At 39.4% G+C, this 22,838-nt stretch overlaps 2 protein-coding genes across 4 annotated transcripts in view; one reads left to right on the top strand and one right to left on the bottom strand.

The window, feature by feature from the left end:
* Positions 1-442: 442 nt before the first annotated feature.
* rbm18 (RNA binding motif protein 18) lies at positions 443-20,464 on the bottom strand. 2 transcript variants are annotated; one of them, XM_088355994.1, is made up of 5 exons: positions 20,355-20,464; positions 14,066-14,192; positions 10,990-11,076; positions 8,125-8,222; positions 443-911 (listed from the first exon to the last, which is right to left on the bottom strand). In XM_088355994.1, exons 1-5 carry the CDS (start codon positions 20,459-20,461, stop codon positions 740-742), a joined length of 591 nt encoding a protein of 196 aa, XP_088212120.1. In that variant the 5' UTR covers positions 20,462-20,464; the 3' UTR covers positions 443-739. The 2 variants fall into 2 exon arrangements, with proteins under 2 accessions (XP_088212120.1, XP_088212121.1); XM_088355995.1 differs by having other exon boundaries at positions 10,996-11,076.
* Positions 20,465-21,936: 1,472 nt separating this feature from the next.
* Positions 21,937-22,838, top strand: part of mrrf (mitochondrial ribosome recycling factor) — a 29,560-nt gene continuing 28,658 nt past the window's right edge. The window contains exon 1 of one of the 2 annotated variants that reach the window (XM_088356002.1): positions 21,937-22,063. The gene's annotated coding sequence lies outside the window, so the exon portion shown is untranslated. Of the gene's footprint in view, positions 22,064-22,128; positions 22,162-22,838 lie in introns of those variants that run through there. The other variant, XM_088356003.1, reaches the window with a different exon arrangement.

Genomic DNA, 22,838 nt, shown 5'->3' with positions numbered 1-22,838 from the left:
AGGTTGTTTTATGCAAGATGACCCATTTTTTAAAACGTTTTTTCATTAAAGTTACAGTGTGTAGCATTTGACTAGATGTAGCTGCATTGTGATGTGCAACTGAAGATGAGTGATATGAAGCACAAAGAAGAATATAAACTACGAAGAATCATTGTGACCAAAAAGCAAGATGTATTTCTCATTTTTTACCCGGCAAGGTATTAGGTTAACAGTAGCAGCAAGATGGCGTATACTCGAGGTGAGGGTGATAAATGCAAATTTCTTTACTTACGAGCATTTAAAAACTTGAACGTTTATGATAGTTTGTCTTTTAAATATTTAATGAATTTCTTTCGACCACTGGGTGGCACTAATACACACTGTCCCTTTGACAAAACAACCAAATTGGGGGGAGTTCATTTAAACGTACAGAGTCGTTTTAAATTAAAGGCAAAAAAACAACCAAATTTAAGGTCTTTATGTTTTTCCTTTTTCATAACAACCCAAGAAATTGGGTCAAATTGACACAAAAGAAAGATAAGTCCACGCCTGGCCCAAATTGGGTTGTTTGACCCAAATGTTTCTAGAGTGTTCACACACACAAACACACACTCACACAATTGAATAAAATGCAACAACAAAATGTGTTATTCATCCACCAGTGTCCATTTTAAAAAGTCTGTTAGGCGGCCTGAGGAGTAGAGAAGGGGAGTGGGGAGCTGAGTTTGGAGGGTTGTCTTGATAAGTGGGGGGTCTTGGGTCATCTCCTAAATCTTCGGAAGGGCCGGCTGTGTGATTTGGAGTAGGGCTCCCAACGTTTTTTCTCGGGTGGCTTGTTGTAGATGTAAGCTGACGGGCCGGAGTACTCCTCATCTGGATTCTTCTCCATCATCTGGAGCTTGGCCTCGATGGCGCGGATCTTAGCGCTCGTGCTGGAAGACACACACACGCAAACACGTAGGAAGACATAAATACCATATTTTCCGGACTACAAGACACACCTAAAAACCCTATTTTAGCCAAAAATGTGAGTGTGCCTTATAACCTGGTGCACCTTATATACAGACGCTCCCCTACTTACGATCATTGGACTTACGCAAAACGTTAGATACGAACAGTTTTTTCGGAATATCGAAAAATATCCGGACATTGCTGTATGTTGGATTTGGTATTGTGTGCACCTTTTTCCGAGTACAGGCCATTACAGTAGTGCTTCTTTCCACCACTGTCACCGTGTGGCGCTGTGGGAGGTCTCCCAGCATCCACCCCGAAGAAGAAATCCAACTTCCTCTTCCTAGTTCATATGTAAACATTCGGTACTGCATCTCCAGCGCGCTAAGAACTTCAACATTTAATTGTTTAATATCTGGTGCATCCATTCAATATCGTTCGTTTAAAGTTTAAAGAAGAGGCGAGCCGTTTCTTTCAAAAAGAAAGTGGAATAAGAAAGCTTGGTGCGGTTGAGAAAATGATTGGAATGCTATTTTTGCGGCCACTTTTTACCACGGAGGAGGACTTCTTGAAGCGCATCTCCCAAAAGTAAGTTGAACACCACTTTCTCTTTAGAGAGCATATCATCTTATGAAATGTTTATTTTTTAGTACAAAACAATACATGTTATTTATACAAGCCTTAAAAATACAAAATATAGCACTGAGGCAACTTACGAACAAATTCAACTTACGAACGATTGCCCGGAACCTAACTCGTTCATAGGCAGCGTTTGTACCGCAAATTAAGTTGAATAAGATTGGAAATGCATACAGTAATTATAGGAATGTGTTGCGGTACAAGGTTTTATATACAGCATTTTACTGTATATCACAGGGTTTGAACAACTTTTTCATGGCCAAATTCAAGCAAGTCAAGTTAAGTAAGTCATGTTTATTTGTGACGACCTTGATCACAAGGAGTCTCAAAGGGCTGCAAAGAACACAGACTAATGCAAACCACAGACTATGATTTCACCATACGCGATCTAAAACCTACATGAGGGCAAGGGGAAAAAAAAACAAAGCCTTAGCATACAGAAATTAAGAAACCTTGAAGGGACCACACATAAGGTATTCCCCCTTCCTGGACGACCAGGCTGCAACTGATGTTGTAATAACAAATAATACACAGATATTGTCAACATGAATTATAGGTCATTCATAAGCTAGAGAATAGAAGTGTGTTTTAAGTTTAGATTTAAACATTTCTACTGAGGTTGCAGATCGAATCTCAGGAGCATTCCACAACACCAGGGCCCGAATGGAGAACGCTCTCGAACCTGTGGATCTCTTCTTGGCTCTTGGGATCACTTGTAGACCAGTATTTTCAGAGCGAAGGCTCCTTCAAGCACTATTAGAGTATGAAATCTGGTGTGAATCATGTATTTTGTAGATCTACAAATATAGCTGCGATTGACATACGCGATTTTTAGTATGTGTTCATTTATCAAGACATATGGTTTTTAGATCTTGAGTGAATAGTGAATACATTCATTTTTGAGACAAATCTAATTTCCCATAGTAATAATGGGTAGAAATGATATACATTTTCAGTTGCATAAAGTCTTTCCCATTAAAATTTACCACTAGAAAACGCTACCTTAATTTTTTGCAGTGCCCACAATACATGATCACAATTGATATGCAATATTTGCACTAATGCACAATTTCACAGGTGTAGCGTGCTTCATTGGACAATGCCCTACAAAGCAATGCCATCTGCCGTTAATTACTAGGGAAAAAGAAGTACAATGGCAAAGCAAAGCCACCAAAGAGCAGTGCAGTCTAGATTTGTAAGCAGACTTGTTGAGAAACATCGCAATAATTTCAAGCATTTCACCCAAAATTCAAGCACTTTTTAATCTTTGAAAACACATATTCAAGCATTTTCAAGGATTTCCATCACCCATACAAACCTGATTATACCATATTTGAGCCATAAATGGGCAATGATTGACCAAATGGGTATGCTCGGAAATCAAAACCGAGTAGTGACGGTGAGAGCGCCTATACTTTAGCACTAGACTACCAGTGTTACAAATGACATACGGCAAGGCATTAACTAATTTTCACACTATTTTTATGTACGTACCAGCAACACTGATTTGCATAGAGCATTCCGATAGGTTAAACAGTGTTTCCACTTCTTCACCAATTAATGCTAGAGGATGGGGAAAACAAAGTCTTGGAACAAAATACTATACAAGCTCTTTTACATACGCATACATATGAAACAGAGAGGTTATTGATGTACTGGGGAAGAAGTGGAGAAATTGTTTAATCAGAATGCACTATGCAACTCAGTGTTGCTGGTAGTGTGAGTAAAAATAGAGTGACAATGGGATGAAGTCAAATACCTTTTTTTGTATGTCATCCATACCACTGGTGTTCTAGTGGAAAAGTGTTGGCATTCTCAATGTCACTACTCAAGTTCGATTCCCATTGCATACTATGTTTTGCAATTGTGGTCAGCGACACTTATCAAGTGAACAATGATTACATTATTGTATTACTGCAGTATGTCTCAAAATGTGTACACTTCTCACATTTCTGCAGAGGTTTCATTATAGAGTTCGTATAACAACACCGAAGAAACATCGCTTTGACACAATGAAAGGTAGTCTGTGTAAAGCTTTTATAGCAGTGTAAATTTATTTCAACCCTCAAAAAACTCAAAATTTAGCCATCAATAACTAAACCTTTTTGAAACAAAAGTGAGTACACCGTAAAGTGAAAGTTGCTGAAGTGTATGGTTTGAGTACTTCCAGGCTGACCCCCCCACTTCTCCAACCTCTGCAGCAATGCTGACAGCACTTTGTGCTGATCTTTCTTGGATAGCATTTGGATGTAATGATGTGCACGTTCACTCAGCTTCTTTGGACATCCAACACGAGCCCTGCTGTGAGTGCATTCTGATTTTTTTTTTAAACGCTGGAGGTCATTGGCCAATACACTGCAGCTCAACTTTAGGGTTTTGGCAATCATCTTATAGGCTTGGGCAGCCTTATGTAGTGCCACAATTCATTTGTTAAGGTCCCCAGAGATTTCCTTGCCATGGTGTGCAATCCTGGGAGTTTCAGTGACCAGTATGACAGAGTTTACTACAAATTGAACACACCTGCTCCCAATTCATACAAGATACCTAGTAAGAGTAACAAATCACATGGTATTTTAAAGGGAAAAGGATAAGCAGTGCTTTGTTTGGACATATAGGGGTGTAGTCTTTGGGGTGTACTCACTTTTGTTGCAAATGGTTTAGTGATTGATGGCTATATTTTGAGTTTTTTTGAGGGAAAATAAATTTACTCTGCTTAACATACTTATTTTCATTGTGTCAAAGTTTCTTCTAAGTTGTTCTATTAAACATTATAATTTAATCTCTGCAGAAATGCGGGAGGTGTAATCACTTTTCTGACATCTTGTAAATACAGTAAGTGTATAAAGAGGATAACTTTTAGACATGAATACAGTAGCTCTCACTGTAGTCTTGATTTCATGCGTATTGGAGTCCTGAGGACCTTAAGTGTTAAAAAAATGACAGAAGACTATTTTTTGGGGGACACCACCTTATAATATGGTGCACCTTAGAGTGCAAAAAAATATGGAAAATTGAAGTGACCAGGGATTAGAGGTAAATAGAAATTTTAGAGCGGAAAAGGGTATTAGACATGGAGGTCTACCCTGCAGGTGAGAGGAAGAAAACAAGGAAAGATGATGTACAGGAAGACAGTGTGTTTATTTCCTCTCGTGTCTCAAGTCCACACTAGAGTCTTGAGTACACGGTCGGTCTCCAAAAGGGCTCTCAAGACGGCATCCCGCGCTCAGGGAAGCAGTCTACGGCTGAGGGTCCTCACTTGGTTTTATTCATGGCGCCGATGAAAGAGGCGCTCCCGAAATTTGATGTATGTAAAGGCAGACGGTCAACTACGTGGGTTGCGGCCATCTCATTTTCTAAATGGGCTGCTCCTACATAAAGATGTGTTCTCATCGGGGTCAAATTGAACCTCGTGAAAATCCGGCTGCTATTGAGAAAATAGATACATATTCACCTGCAGAAAAATGCAGAGGCCTGCTTGTAAACATTCTGTATTGACTGAAAAAAAAATCTTACCCCGGTAGCAGGCAGTTCTATAATGTTTCCTATTTATATTTCTAGTAAAATGGAAAAAACGTAAAATTTGCATAATTATTAGAAAAAATAATTTATTAAAATAATATCACTGCCTATGTATAATTATATAATAATTTTAAAAAAAAATTATCAATTGTTTTTTTGTTACAATTTCTTGACAGACATTCCTGCTGAAATGTATGTTCATTTTTCACCCGTGTGTGGCTTTTAATTTCGGCAAAGCACAAAAAAACAATATCTCATCTCATCTCATCAGCCGTACCGCTTATCCTCATTAGGGTCGCGGGGGGGCTGGAGCCCATCCCAGCCATCTCCGGGCAGTGGGCAGGGGACACCCTGAACTGGTTGCCAGCCAATCGCAGGGCACACAGGGACAGACAACTCATTCGCTCATTCACACCTAGGGACAATTTGGACCGGCCAATCCACCTGAAATGCATGTTTTTTGGAATGTGGGAGGAAACCGGAGTGCCCGGAGGAAACCCACGCAAGCACGGGGAGAACATACAAACTCCGCACAGGAAGTCTGGAGCTGGATTTGAACCCACGACAGGTTCCCATGACATGAACTGTGCCGCACAAGCGCTAACCACTGCGCCGCCGTGCTGCCCCCAAAAAAACAATATAAAACCACTAATTGTAAAAAACAAAACATGCACCTAAAAACAGTTGTGCAATACAATGATGTAATGTATATACATGTGCCTATAGGGAATAGGCTAAAGCCGAGGCTTTTAAGTGCACTTACAATTGTGTCACTGGCAACTCCTATAACATATAATACCCTAAGAAGCTTTAGATATATAAATCTTCTTTAGCATAGATTTCTAAAATATATATAGTATATAATTTAAGTACTATATTTAGATTTTTTTATTAACAAAATAGTATCAAATTATACTAAAATCGGACTGAATAAAACAAATACATTATAAATTAAAATTGCATTTGATTCAGTATTAATAATATTTACAAACTAACCATCATTTATTTAAATCCTGAATTTTTTTGGGAAATTAAAGTAAAATGAATTGTAAAACAATTACATTGGCTGATAATTCAGCTCAGTTATGTAAAATGTCTTCATTTTATTTCTCTGCTAATGTCATTCAACTATCTATAATGCAATTACAACTTACACTAGGTCTGTCTCCACGAACTTCCCTGTAAATATTTGCCCATTTGGATAGCTAGATAGATGCATAGTTATAGAGCTAGATAGATACTAAATAGATAGCTAGCTTTGTAGATCTACTTTATTTGGCGATCTTGTACACATGTATACAGAAAGAAATGTCGATATCTGACCCACATTTTCAGAAAATATTTAAATAATACAAATAAAGTTAAAATAAGTATCTAGTAAATGTTGGCATCTCTTAAAAAAGGTAATGACGTACAATGGTTCAAAAGTCATAGTTATGAGTAGTGCACAGTGGTGCAAAAGTGCAAGAGGAGCAGCTGAACCGATGTGCAAAGTGGGCACTAAGGTAAACATTTTTACTATACAGGGACAATAGAATTTAAAAAATAACAAATAACAATTTTTTTAAAAATTTTAGAAAATTTAATTACCGTATTTCTAAGTATTATTTATGCTGACGAGCTTTTTTTTGATTGAAATATTTGAGAATATGTTTATCCGGGAGTTTATTCTCATAAACAAGGTTGACTAACTTTTTATAAATTACACTTTCAGATTTAATTTCTCCCAATGTTCCAGACCGGAGCCTTCTGAAAATGCTGGTCTACCAGTGATCCCAATAGCCAAGAAGCGAACCACAGATTCCAGGGCATTCTCCATTCGGGTCCCGGTGCTATGGAATGCTCTTCCCCATGAGATTCGAACTGCAATGTCAGTGGAAATGTTTAAATCCAGGCTGAAACTTCTATTCTATAGCTTATGGATGACCTGTATTTAATGCTACATCCATTGCAACCTGGTCATTCTAAAGGGAGGGACTACCTCATGTGCGGTCCCTTCTCAAGGTTTCTTCATTTTCCTCATGTTGAGGTTTTTGACTTTTTCCTTGCCCTAATGTAGGTTTTAGATCAGGGGATGGTGTCATAATAGTCTGTAGTTTGCAATAGCATGTGGAGGATTTTGAGACTCCTTTTGATTAAGGGCTATAAAAATAAACATGACTTGACACGGAAGACAATTGTAACTCTAATTTTGTATTTTTCTAACCTATTACCTAGACAAGAACAAAAGTACTGAAACAAGGTTTTGTGCTCATAGGCCAAGAGGTTTGGTGTGTGAAATATATATAAACCCCAACCAGTTCAGGGTGTCCCCTGCCCACTGCCCGATGATAGCTGGGATGGGCTCCAGCACCCCCGTGACCCTAATGAGGATAAGCGGTGGAGATAACGGATAAATGGATATATAAACCTATTGAGATCAAACTAGTTTCAGATTTACCGTAACGCTGAAGATGCTACATAAAATTAAATACGTGCCTGTGACAAAGTGTAGTTTTAAAACTTTTTAAAATGTTTGATTGAATAATGATATAAAAAAAAATGAAAAAAATACAATGCTTTATTTTCTATTGCGATCGATTTTAAAACAGTTACAATCCCAAATCAGTTCAGCTCATTTTGTTCTCTAGAGGCAATAGCCAAGCTGAAAACAGACCTCTTATGTGGTACAGTATTGTACTTTTAAGTGATATACATATAACTTAAGGAATAGTCAACAATATCAATTTTTCTATTTTAAACCTATTATGAAGTGAAGAGAAATGGATAACATTTAAAAGTGCTTTGAGTAGTTTGTCACTGTACTCATGTCTGCCACTTGTGGCCTAGAGCATAACTGCAGCAATTGTGCATTTCAAGTTTCAAATTTGCGCAATGCAACTTTAGGGTTTCTAGAGTTGGAACTTTGAGTAATGAGCTTTTTCAACCAAAATCAAATCTCCGTGTATAAAAGTGGATCCAGCCGATCATTAAAATTGACGTGAATAAAGAACTAAAGATGTTGATCAGAAATGTGTTTGCGCATGCTCAAACAACCTGAGGTGGTTCATGGTCAAGGCTCCCTCGGCGTCACCGCTGCTGGACGGCTCCAAACTGGAAGGCATCGGCTTGTCGTGACGGAAACCTTCGAACCTCTGCACATGATGACAGAGGCGAAAAAAACGAGGTTTATGACAGAAAATTTGCTTTAAATTCAGTTAATTGTAAGGAAAAAAAATCATACACACATACCTCTTCTTACTGTATAAGCTTAGTTCGTTTCAGAATCATGCTCGTAGCTCGAAATGCTCGTGTAACGAGCCAATTTTCCCAACATGAAATCATTTAAACTATCGAATTTTACAGACTACAAGTCTCAGTTTTTTTCATCGTTTGGCTGGGGGTGCGACTTATACAGTGTTATCTCTACTCATGAATTCAATTGGCTTCAGCAGTGATGTTGTGTAATGAAACACTTGTAAATAGAAACATGTTTTTCCATTGAAACAAATAGAAATGGGAATAATGTGTTCCAAGGTCATCAAATGCAACCAAACTCCCATTAAATCAACTGCAACTGCCCTGGAGGTACATTAATGTTCAGTCAATCTTCATAAATATACCGTTTTTTCAGACTATAAGTTGCAGTGTTTATCATTGTGTGGCTGGGGGTGCAACTTATACTCCGGTGCAACTTATATATGATTTTTCCATCTTAATTATGCATTTTTTGTCTTACGCGATTTATAATCCTGAGCAATTTATAGTCAGGAAACTACGGTTATTCGTCCGCTCCCATTCTCCCAAAAGTATTCAAGTAAAACCTAAATAGCTATAAAACAAATCTTCCTGATCACTAAAAGCACATGCAAATAGTAACTTAAGATAAAAAATGATGGTGATATTAACGAAATATAATGCGAAGTTATTATAAGTGCCCTAACGTATGTGTGCGCGCAGAAGAAAGAAGAGAGGGCGGTTTGCAAAGATGAGTCACAGAGATGGCAATAAGGAGGATTCGATCATTACTAAAGGGAGCAATTGGCAGAGGTTGACAGGTAGGAGACGAGAGACCATTGATAATACTATTGATAATACGTAAGCACTCACTGTCCCCTTAAATATTACTGTAACTTTATCGAAAGAAATGACGGAACAAGTTTTTATTTCAATGCTTTCAGAGGTTTGTATGCGCAAACTGGACAAGCGGATGCTGATGGTAAGCAGTCACGGGCAGTGAGCGGTCTCTAGTGGTAACTTCTAGGACTGCTCTCAAGTTGGATTTTCCTTCGTAAAGCGAGCAAGAGTTTTGTTTGGAAAAAAAAAAAAAAAAAAAAAAAAAAAAACTCATACCACAATTATAATGTTAAGAGGTGCTAGTATTAAGCGGTATCACTGTATATGTAACTGAATTTATTTTCAAATGATTTGGTCAGTCATTGTCTTTTTGGGGATGAAATTTAAAACAAAATGACTATTAATTAAGCTAATGGATTCGAAACGTTGTTGTAATCTAATATATATATATATATATATATATATAAATATACACAGACGCTGCCCTACTTATGGAGGAGATTGCTCGTAAGTTGAATTTGTTCGTAAGTTGCTTCAGTGCTTTATTTTGTATGTTTAAGGGTTGTACAAGTAACCTGTATTGTTTTGTACAAAAAATAAACATTTAATAAAAATAAATGTTCTATAAAGATAAATAAAGTTAAGTTTAACTTACTTTTGGAAAATGGGCTTCAAGAGTAAAAAGTGGCCGAAAAGAAGCGATTCAACCATTTTCTCAACCGCATCAAGCTTTCCTATTCCACTTTCATTTAAAAAGAAACGGCTCGCCTTTTCTTTACACTCTACACCTAACATAGTAATTAATTGTGTGCACAAAATATTTAACAGTAAAAATGTCAAAGTTCAGATACAGTATAGAATGTTTACACACAAACTAGGAAGAGGAAGCGGATTTCTTCGGGGTGAATGCTGGGTGACCTCTCACAGCGCCACCACACGCCGGTAGCGGTGGAAAGAAGTACTACAGTAATGCACTCTACTCGTAAAAAGGTGCACACAATACAAAATCTAACTTACAGCGATGTCCAGATATTTTTCGACATCCCCAAAAAATGTTCTCATCTACTGTTTTTCGTAAGTCAAATGGTCGTAAGTAGGGGAGCGTCTGTATATATATCATAATTGCCGATACAAGCCCAAAACAATCTGTATCGGACTTCAGTGGATTTGATATTTAGCATTTACAAGCAGTACATTGGGCATTCATTAGGGAAACATCCAATGCTACAAAAATGAAATAAAGGAATCAAATGTAAACCAAGGCATTTCCTTAAAAAATAATAAAATGCTAAAGTTAAGAAGCAGAGTAAAATAGAGGAACCACAATTGTCAATACTGATATGATGGTGAGCCTTATTTGTGTTGTACCAAAAAAAGAATAACTGGAGGAGGCGCAAAATAACATGAGGTCCCCTCAACACATTTCAAAGTATTCCGTTTTTTTTTACACTGAAGCTAAAACACGCTATAACATTAACATCGACACTTTTCAGTTGAAAAAATACGTTGAAAATCTGTAACACTATCGGCTTTTACTCCACGGGGAGATTTTCTCTTCCAAGTGGTGGTAATTGTTAAAATAAATAAGCAGAATCGGGCCAAGGTGATGAAACGTGACACTAAGTGTGTGTGCGACATCGAAGAGTGATTCATCTCCAAACAGGACTTCCTTCACTACTTGCCAGCAAGCGGCCTATTGTTAAGAAACACGAGTTCTACAGAAATCCAACCGCTCTCTCTGTAAACCAGCCACTTGAGATAAAACATGAAGAACGGCAAACTATCCAATTTTAGATATCTGACAGGGTGAAAACGCCACTTGGCGTGATCGTGAGTGACACTTACCCTTACCTGTGCGTGTGCCCACCGCACAACCAGTTTTTTAGACAGCGCCAGCTTGCCATTCAGGCACTGGATGGCTCTTTCGGCTTCCTGCAAATGATAAGGAAGGTATGGTATTACCGCAAATTCCGGACTACAAGCCGCTACTTTCGTTTTTTTTTTCGTTTTAAACTGTTGTTTACATTACAATGCGGATTGTTTTTTTCAGTAGGCGGATGGTGTTGACGGCAACTTTGAACATGTGCAGGGCCCTCACCTATGTCAGTGCCTAGTAGCTGGCTTAGAACTGGTGCTGATCAGGGAATCTGATTGTTTAATTAATGACGCTATTTGATTTCTGCTCAGCGCTCTAAATGTCAAAGTAAGGAAAATCAATGAAGTGCGGGTAAATGGCAAGAGTAGCTAATACTCCTTTAGGTAGCCAAATATTTTGTCATTTAATTACTGAAGCGCATTAATGGATGAACAAGATTCCCCCTGTCCCTATGGAATAAGATCAGCAGAATCAGCGGGGGGTAATTTTAGTAAGGAAAACACCCTGTGCCGCAATTAAGACACTCATTTGCAGACTCTGTCCACAGCAACATATCGGCAGGAGTATGACAAAAATACTCACAAAACAAAACTCAATGTACAGTACTGACTAAGATTCAGAAAACCGATTAGATTTTTTTCAAGTAGAAGTAGCAATACTTGTTCTCTCATATCACTTTGTCATCTACACAAAGGATGGAAGAGATTAAGCTCATGAGGCTCGAACATTAAAAAAACAATAATTGGGGTTCTGAATTAAACTCCATACTGTACATTTGAGTTTTGTTCTGAGAAAGTTTTTGTTGCACACGCGTGTATATGTTAATACCAATTTAACTCCTATTGAGAGCTGCCCTAGTTGATACAGTCCGCAAAGGAGTGTTGCAATTGCGACACAATTTGTTACTTTTGTGTTCTTGACATTTCCCCACTGATTTGCAAATGACTCCAATGGCTGTTTTAGCGTACAACTAAAAAGCTTTTACTAAAAAAGCGCATTTGTGGATGCGGCGTTTAATCAGGTGTGCTGTCTAGTATGGAATTTACAGTAACAGTAAAGGTAAATTTAACTTAACTAGAGTCAATTCCGGTTTACAAATTCCGGTTGGGTGTCTTCGCAGCAAACCAAGGACCCCACAAATTAATGAGGCACTTCAACTGGGAGTGTGAGTAAGTGTGTAAGAGTGGAGAAGATAAACACACACTTCCTTTGTATAACTCTTCAGGGAGGACTTCATAGCCCCACTGATAGACACTGGCTGTGAAACTAGATGCTTATCGGGATCCCTCCCGGCTCATTCGAAAAAACAAATACGAGCCGGGCGGCAAGTCAGGTTAGTGGGGGGTTCTCTTCTCTAGTGCTTTGAAACCGCCGCAGAATTCAACATAGCGACGAACGCTACTATGTTGATTACACCATGACAATTAACAGCAAAGCCTCAAGAGAGAATAAGAAAACAACACATTTGGACAAATAATCTTTTGGCTTTATTTTAAGATTTATGTACAGCATATAAATACAATAATGGTCTTGTTTTACTGATTGTGCTCCAAACAAATACCATATTTATTTCTGTATAATGCGCAATTTTTTTACACCAAAAAAAAAACCTCAAGGGTTGTGTGCGCATTGTACACGAGGTTTTACAGTCCTATACTACCGAATTTTGTCAATGATTGATCAGTCGATAATATCGCTGACCAGAATTGCAAAACATTGGCTACAATGTACTGTTACCCAATGTTAAATCTATGGCACCCTGGTCATCCTGGAGGGGTATTACCACTTGTGAAGCCCCTTCTCAAGGTTTCTTTTTTCCTCATGCTGAGGTTTTGAGTTTTTCCTTGCCTGCATGTTGGTTTAAGATCAGGGCATGGTGTAATTGTAATCCTGTGCAGTCCTTTGAGACATCTTGTGATTAAGGGCATCACAAATAAATGTGACTTGACTTGAGAATGAAACCCGGGTCGCGGCGGTGAAAGATGATTTACGCAACGGATTTACATTTTAACTCATTATAACACAATTTTCATTCACTGTATCAGAGACGCATGTTGGGGAATGGAGAAAACACAAAGTCGTCCTGAAAGATATAAATAACCACAAAAATCCACGACGGGGGAAACAACTCTTTGGTGTATCTGATGAAGAGTTAGACTTTGAAGAATATTTAAGAAATTCATTGTAAATCTGTGTTCATAGTTTACGTTGCCAATAAATGATGTGAATGATGGCTGCATTCATTCAATGTTTGTTACTTGCTTAGTTTGAGCTGAAAAGAATTAGACAAAATTTTACACTGATTTTTAATTTAAACAAATAAAAATAAGGGTGCGCGTAAAAGTGTGCATTTATACGGGTAAATACAGTAATAAAAATTGAGAAATTATGCAGTACGAAAATTAGATAAATAATTAAAATCATGATAAAAATACATAAGTATTATTTGACTTTTTTGCTGTGGACATTTTATAATAAATCAGCAGTCTTTGATGGGGGTCACTCAAACGAACAGTGTGTATTATTTAGGGGCTCCTAGCGGTAAAATAAACCTATAATATTTTTTTTTTAAAAGTATTTAAATATGTGCAAAGATGAATTAAGGAACAAAGAAACATATTTTTAGGAGACAGAGCGCCTGTCTTGGGACCAAGAGGTCGCAGGTTCGATAACCAGCTTCTCAAGGTTAAATGTCGAAGTATCTTTGGAAAAGACGATGAACTTCTAATGAGTGTTTTTAAGTACAAAACGAGACAGGTTATTTACACAAGCCTTAAACATACTTGTATAAACCCTGAACATATAAAATATAGAATTGGAGCAACTTAAAAACAAATTCAACTTACGAACGATCGTGAGTAGGGCAGCGTCTATATTGCTCAAAATATTGTGTTTTGACCAAAAGGTGTTTTTGTTGCCAGGGCCTTAAATAATATCACCCTTTTCTTTTTCAAATTTGTTCTATGAAATATGTGTATGAATGTGAGAGGTGCACTTATTTTTCTAGGATAATGTACATAATGTTGATTATGATTTTGTATGTACCTCTTTGGTGTTGAAGTTGACAAAACAGTAGCCTCTTGGTTGCCCTTCCAGAGGACCAGATTTATGAAACAGGAAGTCAAACTGTTTGACGTGGCCAAACTTTTCTAAAAGCTTCACCAAGTGATACCTGCCGGGAGAGGAAACATGGGACAGAGCAAACACATCAATAACAAAAAAAAGCACAGGGGTGCAAAATAAGTATGTGATTTATCATTATTTATTCAGTTAAAAACAAAACAAAAAGGAAGCCAGCTTTTGTCTCAACATCAGAAGGACTGTCATCCTGCAGGCCGCCCACTGTACAGTGTGAATCTGTCAAGTTGAGGGATAATGAGAACGGCAGCTTCCCCTCCCCACCCCTGCCTGACACCTTTTTAGCAGCGGGCCAGCTGTTGTGGCACGCCTGAGACTGTAAATCTTTTATTGAGACAATGCCGAGGATACGGTAGCAGGACAATGAGGGAATAAAACAAAGGAAACCCCCCTCCCCCCTCCCGTGAGGTCCCCACTCTGCACAAACAAACATCCAGCGGGCCACTGAACTTGGATTCTCCTTTGCGGAAGACCACGACGATGTGCTCCCTTTGCAATTGTGGGTACGGCTGGGATCTTAGCGGCATGGGAAAAATGCGTCTTCAGGGAAAAGAGGCCGGACAATGAGACCTGCGTCACCTGCAGACATCCAGGCTCGACTATGACCATGTTTTTTTGGGTGGGGGATGACAATGACATTTAAGTAGTATTTTTGATTTACGAAAGAAGGAAGTGGAACACATATGAAGTATTTATTTTCCATCCATTATCTGAAGCGCTTATCCTCGGTAGGGTGCTGGAGCCCATCCCAGCTATTTTTGGGCAGCGGACACCCTGAACGCGTTGCCAGCCAGTCGCTGGGCACACGTAGACAGACACCTCGCTCATTTACACCTAGGGACAATTTGGACCAGCAAATTAAACTGACATGCATGTTTTTGAATGTGGGAGATAAGCGGAGGGCCCAAAGAAAACCCATGCAAGCACGGGGAGAACATGCAAACTCTGCACAGGAAGGCTGGTAGCTGGATTTGCTACCATGACCTCAGAACTGTGCCGTGGACACACTAACCACTCATCCGTCGTGCCGTCATTGTTTTTTTTCTTATTCTCGTGCTGGGGTGAAATTATTCATTCCAATGGCTTTTGTGTGTTTTATTTTGATATAGTCCGGACTCTGAAGCGGAAGTCGTTTTCCCTCCAGCCAACCACAGAGAGCATGGCATGTCATTGAGAGCTTATAGGGGCATTCAACTAGCCCATCCATTCAATTTTCCTCGCCTTATCACTTATTAATCAGGGGTCGGCTCCCATACACATTTGTACGACTGTCGCGACGATAGTTCTAGGCAACCGATGTGTTTCAACACTGGTGGTTAGGAGTCATTAAGTGACCAACCCCCCTCAATTCCAACCCCTAAATGCCCAATACCAAGCAGGGAGGGAATAGGTACCAATGTTGTAAGTCTTGAGTATGACTCGGCCGAAGCTCAAACCAGCGACCTCCCAGTCTCGGGGGCGAGTCGCCTACTGAGCGCATTTGTCTATAGTGTTCGAAGAATTCCGAAAAAAAAGGAAAAGGGGAAAATTTCAAAACTATAAAGCTAATCGTAATGGTGAGTGTCAGGTTTTACATTGACTAGATGCAGATCAATCTAAAATGCTATTTTATTATATTTTAACTATTTTCATGTACTAAAAAAGACTATTTATGCCAAAAGTAAACACTGATTGTCTCATATAGAAGATAATTAGTTTGCTCGTTGCAAAATGGAAAAATAATCCTCAAAATAAGCAAAATTATTTGCTGATAGGTTCACTAACCACTGGGGTCATAGGGGGCAACATTTCCAGTGGTGTGTCTTGGGCAAGTACAGCTCGATCTGACTCAGATACAACACCTTCATCTTCTGGTCGCCATTGTTTTCCGGTATAGTGTTATTCTGTTCTTCTGAGCCGGCCGGACCTCAGCAGCGGCATTGCATCATTTATAGCTTTAATAGGGCAAGATTTTATTGTTTTTCGTCCCCATTGTAGCAGTAACCTTTAAATGATTTGTTTAAGTTGTGATAAGTTTCGGCTACGGGACAGCAAGAGTCGCCAAAAAACAATGTCAACTTTTGCCAGACCACAGGTAATTCCAGGTCAAATACTGTTTTGAGTTGTTACACTTGCCTATTATTGTTTTGTTGTGGTTACTTCAACTCTCAGGAAGGTCCATGCGTATGCATGGCGCTGCCAGGATAGCTGCATGACAATTGTGTAGTGCGTGTGGGAGCGGGTATGGGATGTGGATTGCGACTTTCCAGATTGCGGTACAGTTGTACATTTGTACAGCTCCCTTGAGAGCTTTAGACCACAAATGAATTCTGCTTTTCCCAGACAACACCCTGCAAACAGATCTAACCACAAGCTGTTAATAAGCAAATCGGAGGCGTATAAGTTCATGATATGATCATATATTTTTTTCCCATATACAGTACTAAAAACACATATACCCCATCAATGCCTTAAAAAAAGAAACATTTGTATCAGTGGTAAAAATACAATACAAACACAGGCAGACTGTTAAAAATACAATGCAAACGCTCCAAGAACGTTTTTGGATACTAGCAACAGAACCACAATGAACTGCGCCTCGTGGGAGCCGTAAAAACTGCCGGAGGAAGGGGAGGAGGCTGGGGGAGGAGGAAAGGGTGGGAGAACCTGCAGAGAGTGAGAGTAAAGTTCAGAATGGCAACACGTACGACGGGGTGAAAGGTGGAGGCGGGAGGATGCTGCTGCGAAGGAAGTGAGGTGCGAAGACAGGTAGTGGGAGGAACAAGGAAAGGGAAAAGGAGGAGATTAGTTTTGTTCCGACAAGTTGTGATCTTACTGAACAAGAAAGGATTTTTAAATACAGTCATCCCTCGCTACTTCACGCTTAGGTTATCGCTGGCTCACTGCTTTGCAGATTTTGAATTGAATTGCCTATATTGTCATTGATATCGACATATCAACGTATCGTGCATTGTGTTCTGCGGCAGACAGCAGAAAGCAAATGCTAATACAAGGGAGTGTTCTATGTGTGTGTGTGTGTGTGTACCAGGTGGCCGTGACTGTGATAGGGCGGTGTATGCAGTCAGTCCAAAAGCAGGGCGGGCGCTCAAGTCCATGGGTCAACCCAAAACACACGGTGACAGCTTAATTTTAGAGCCTTGTTATATCATAAATTACATTACACTCTAGGTAAAGTCAGAAGACCTCAAAGAAATGGTGATTACCAGCAGGTGAAGCGGCCATAGAAGGAAATAACAGAGCTGCAGGTCCAGCCTACTGCTAACGGCTCCGTAACAATTCTCACCAGCTACCCTTGCTGAGCCTGTATTTCACCAACGCCAGATTCATTACACATGAAAACATATAACCTGGAGCAACAAATTGTGGGAAACAGCTACATTTGGGACAGCTGATCTTGACCACTGCAGACACTGGGCACAATCAGAGGATACCCCGTACTAGCATCAGCTAGCCAGCCGCTTTCTAAATTGCTTTTTTACACTGAAAGCCGTCCAATTTTGTTGTACTTTTGTATGATGACAATAAAGACCAGTCATTCAACTGCAAATCTGTGGTCTGTGTTTTTGTTTTTAGATCTATACTTGTTATTTTGTAACATTTGTATACTCTCAGTCGGTAAGGACGCCGTCACAGGGTAAGATTGAACCATCCATCCATCTTCTTCCTTCGGGGTCGGGTCTCGGGGGCAGCAGCAAAGCCCAGATGTCCCTATTCCCAGACACATCATCCAACGGGATCCAAAGTGTTCCCAGGCCAGCCTAAAGACGTAGTCTCTCCAGCATTTCCTGGGTCATCCACAGGGCCCGCTGCCGGTGGGACATGCCTGGAACACCTTCCGAGGGATGCGTCCAGAAGGCATCCGTATCAGAGGCCTGAACCACCTCAGATGGCTCTTCTCAAAGCGGAGGAACAGCGGCTCTACCCTGGGTCCTTCCCGGATGACTGAGCTTCTCGCCTTATCTCTAAGGGAGAGCCCAGCCACCCAGCGGAGGGAGCTAATTTCAGCCGCTTGTATCCAGGATCTTGTTTTTTTCAGTCATAGCCATAGGTGAGGGTGGGAACAAAGATTGACCAGTAAATCGAGAGCTTTGCCTGTCGGCTCAGCTTGACCCTTGGGGCCATTTATCAAGGGGTGTCGCTAGTTCGCAGATTTTCACATTTCACAGGGGGTTTTGGTCCCCATCAACCATGATAACCAAGGGATGTTATGATTAGATGGCCAAGTAAATTTAAATATGCTGTATTAATCTCACCTACACTGTATAAAAATACTTTTAAAAACTGCTGACCTTTCAATAGTCTGCCTTCCTTTTCAGATGGACCCAGGCACCGCCAATGCCAGCAAAGAGTCAATTAATTTTCCCAAGCGGCTGCATATTTTCTCTTCATACGGTTTGCTTGTAGCGCTATTTAAACAGAAGTAAAGCAGGGCATAGGAAGGGAAGGAAACGTCTGTCTAGACGCCCACCAAAGCAGCAATGCATATATTCTGGAGAAGGACCCAAATGCTCATGCACAAACAATCTCAGAGCACAGAAAAAATGACCTTCCCCAGCAGCATTGTGCTTGGAGCTAATCTCACACTCACACACTGTTATTCACAGTCAGAACCATTTGATTCATCTGTTCTGAAAAGTTGATTTTGTTTTTGATATTGTACACCTGCAAAGGGGATTGCATCGGATGCCGGTTTGTTATTTTGACTATTATTGCACACTGTTGTTTGTTGCTTTGACTTTTTTAACTGCTCACGTTGTTGTCACAACCGACTAATTATGTTGCTGTTCTTTGATTTCTACACCCTTAAGGGTGGATCTGATTTTTATAACCCTGAAGAGTTAAAAAAAAAGAAGATAGGACCCAAGTGAGGGCCTTTAGATTGGAATTTCTTACCAGAGGTTTTGCAATCCCCTCTTCTCCATGCAAGTTCAAAATTCATTAATGTCATCCCTCCTTATTTTGATCGTCCACTAAACATTAAACTTGTAAAATTCCAAAGCAAAAATACTCCAATTTTTGGTAGAATATCAGTATATATGAATACAGACTCGATCCAGTACGACGGTATCACTATTAAAAAGAAGCATGAATTTAAAAAAAAAAAATCAGTTCTTGACTATTTGTCACTTACAATGGAAATAAATAAAATATTGTCCATTTACAGAATTCTTTGCATTGCGAATAAAGAAAATATACATTTAATTGTACTTTTTGAAAATCTTATTTTTTTTTAAGGAAAAAATTTAAAAAAAATCACAAAACTGGCAGACAATTTGGTTACTTAAAATATAATTCGAATGCAAGCTGGGCATTAAAAAATATAAGGTTTTAGTTGTTATCTCGGTCACCCCTCTCGAGGGATATGACCAGGGTAGATAGATAGTTGTTATAATTATTTTTTTTAACAATTACTGCAGTGCCTAAGAGCCACAGTGAATCACTTGTTGGTGAGGATAATTGACTTGAAGAAAAAAGAAAAATTGTTTTACCTGGGCTGCGTAAATAAAAACTAGTAAAAACACAAGCATCACAATAATGTTTTGCACATCCAGTCATGGATTTTTTTTATCACTTCTGTGGAGAATTCCAAACAGAAGGAAAGCAAACAGAAAACAACAAGATTTTGGAAGTTTTTGGAAGAGCTGTTATTCACAGGTTTCAGTTACAACCAAGTTTATGGAATGGATCAAACTTGTAAACCAAGGCCACACGGCATAATGAAAAAAAATGTTGCAACTTCAACCATACAGGCAGCTGACTGGTTCAGATTGGGTTTTATGAATGGACCAAGAAGAAGAAATGCACACACAGACACAAGTCCAGGTCAACAAAGCGAGTGTAAACAGGGCAGGTGAGTGAGGAATGAAGGCTGCCGCTTTGGCTGAGCAACTCCACGCTTCAGTGGCACTGTTTCACACAACCGAGCCCCTGTCTGCTCAGTCTCAGCCTGCAACACACTGTTCATCAATCACGCCTGTGCACACAAAGCAGTGCCTCTATCTGGGAAGCAGACGTAAGAAGCCGCAGAGGGAAACATTTAGGATTTATAGAATCTACCACCAAACATCAGTCTTTTGTTGAATGCATTGATAATCCCTGAGAGTATAAAGCTTCAAGTGTGTTAGTTTGTGTGAAAAGTGATTTGTAAATAGAACCAAAGTAGAAACCTGCATAGTAGTAGGTATTAGAAACTCACTCTGTGATTTTAGGATCGATGTTGCCTATCCACAGGCGGTTTCCATCATTGGCTGCACTGTCTGAAAAGATGGAGGCATTTTCCAAAGTCTCCGCTGCAGACGACATGTGTCCACTAACAAGACAAAGCAAAAGAACCTTATTTTCACATTATAGAATCATAATTCAGTAAATATATGCAGGGATTTTCCTGCATACATGTCAAGGTACTGTATACGTTTTCTTGAATTTTACATGTAATAGATCATTTGAAATATATAAATATTTAAAGGTGGAGTGTGTAGTTTGAGGTGTCCTTAAAATGTTTAAAATGAAATTTTTTTCTCTATTATTTGTTTACAATGCCCAACTGAGATTTAAGAGCCTTTATATATTTTTTCACCTCACCCATCTGCTTTGATCTTACTTTTACCCTAGTTGTTCCGGCCACAGAGGGCTGGAGAAAGGGAAGCAGGGGGATGAGGGGAGGAGAATGATTTTACACGCGTGCTCGAGGTTTTTCTTTCATTCGAGGATGAAAATGGTGAAAGTCAGAAAAAGATAATACAGTCCAAATGCCAATCCAAACCACCCAAAAAGATGAAAAAGGAAAAGTGTATTTGAGTACTCAGAAGAGACACGTACGTGCGCCCGCCATACAAGCAGAGGCTGCAATGATGATTTCAGCCAGAAGATGGCGTCAGCAAGTAGAATATTTTGAAGTTACGGACACAACCTTTATATGTTCACTCCTACATATAATAACAAAGCAACACTAAAGTTACTGCAAGGGGGAAATAACTAAGAAATATGCTGGAAGAATTGTATTATGGTTTATTTAGAAAATAAACTTGTTTCCATGAATTAGATTTTTTTTAATTCTACAGAGTCTGTTATAATCGCTAAATAAGGGGAATTGCAATCATTATTATTATTATTATTATTAATAATAAGGGGAGCATTTGTGTGAGCTACTGCGTTAATGAATTGTAGCATGTAAGGAAACATCGTGCAACTAGCTGCTTTATATTTGAGTGATCAATAGGTTTTGTAACAGAATGAATAATATTGTTCAAAGATTGACCTAAAGGCGTAAATACATCTCAGCTTGCTTTTTGTATTCAAAATAACAAAACACTAGGTAGTTTCGTGCGACAGACTAGAAGCCAGCGCGTTAGAATTCTCATCATTCTCTATTATGGCAGTTTGATCACCCAGTAATATTCATTGTGCACAAAATTATACAGATTGGATGTTTAGTAATTGCAAATTGATCTTTCTTTAATTATCCTTTGATCGGTAAGTACCAATTAGCATGTTTAGCGCTCACCTCTTCCTCGGGTTAGATTTGCTCAGACCGCGACTTGTTTTCCGATAGGATTTCCTTATGATCCCGCTTTTGGGATGTGTTGAATATGTCAAATATGAATTAAACTCATCCTAAATCCATTGAAGAATAAACTGATTTGTGTCAGATGTTTTGAGGGCGAGGCAGGAGGTTTTGTGACATCCAAAACTCTTGCGCACGATGATGTCGTAAGACTTTGGCTGAAAAGCGCTCGTTTGTTATCCTCAATGTCCCAATCCCACACAAGCGCGGTACATAGCCAGGGTCTCCGCTCAATCGGTGTGCAGAGTTAACATTTTCAAGCGCAACCGTCTCACATATCCGTCGAGGGAAGATGACGTAGGCGTGTCAAGCAGTCCTTCCCTGTAACAAGCATTGCTAAAGTAAGTAAGCTTTTTGGGAAAATTTCACTATTTATACGTTATTTTAGCAAAAGTGTTGCTTTTTTTGTTTTGCCGCTTTGCCTTTCTTTGTACTATTGGTGAGTTTCAGACGTGTTTATTTTCGAAACAACGGGATAATTTCTCCACACGCCGACCTTCACAATTATATATTTACTATATTTACATCACCAGACTGTTCTTTTATTTCTAAATTCGTTCATTGATGTATTCACTGTTTATCCAGTTATCTGAACCAATGTTTGTCTCTTTTTGTTTTAAATGATGTACGCCCGGAAAAACATTTTATGCAAAGCCTATTTGGCTGGAGAATGCTTATAATCAAAACACACATTTTATCCATCCATTATCTGCACCACTTATGCCCAGTAGGGTCGCGGGGGTGGTGGAGCCCATTCTAGCTATCTTCAGGCAGTGGGCAGGGGACACCCTGAACTGGTTGCCAGGGCATCGTTCATTCTCACCTCGGGACAATTTCGACTGGCCAATTAACCTGACATGAATGTTTTTGGAATATGGTAGGAAATTGTAGTGCCCGGAGAACACCCATCCAAGCAAAGGGAGAACATGCAAACTCTGCACAGGAAGGCTGGTAGCTTGATTTGATCCCATGACCTCAGAACTGTAGAGTGGACGCGCTAACTGTGCGCCCTGCAACTAACTGACAACCAGTTCAGGATGTCCCCTGCCCACTGCCTGAAGATAGCTGGGATGGGCTCCAATACCTCCCGAGCCTACTGGGGATAAGCGGTGCAGA

Source organism: Urocampus carinirostris, chromosome 16, assembly GCF_059441175.1.
Source record: "Urocampus carinirostris isolate Australia breed hairy pipefish chromosome 16, RoL_Ucar_1.0, whole genome shotgun sequence".
NCBI classification, from domain to species: Eukaryota; Metazoa; Chordata; class Actinopteri; order Syngnathiformes; family Syngnathidae; genus Urocampus; species Urocampus carinirostris.
Note: the sequence above shows the minus strand (reverse complement) of the source record. Positions and strands in the feature narration are given on the sequence as shown.

Coding starts and splice junctions, on each gene's coding strand:
- rbm18 (XM_088355994.1), bottom strand. CDS start 20,461: ATGTCGTCTGCAGCGGAGACTTTGGAAAATGCCTCCATCTTTTCAGAC. Junction 14,193..20,354: donor ATCGATCCTAAAATCACAGA/GTGAGTTTCTAA, acceptor CTCTCCCGGCAG/GTATCACTTGGTGAAGCTTT. Junction 8,223..10,989: donor GGGCACACGCACAGGTAAGG/GTAAGTGTCACT, acceptor CATCATGTGCAG/AGGTTCGAAGGTTTCCGTCA.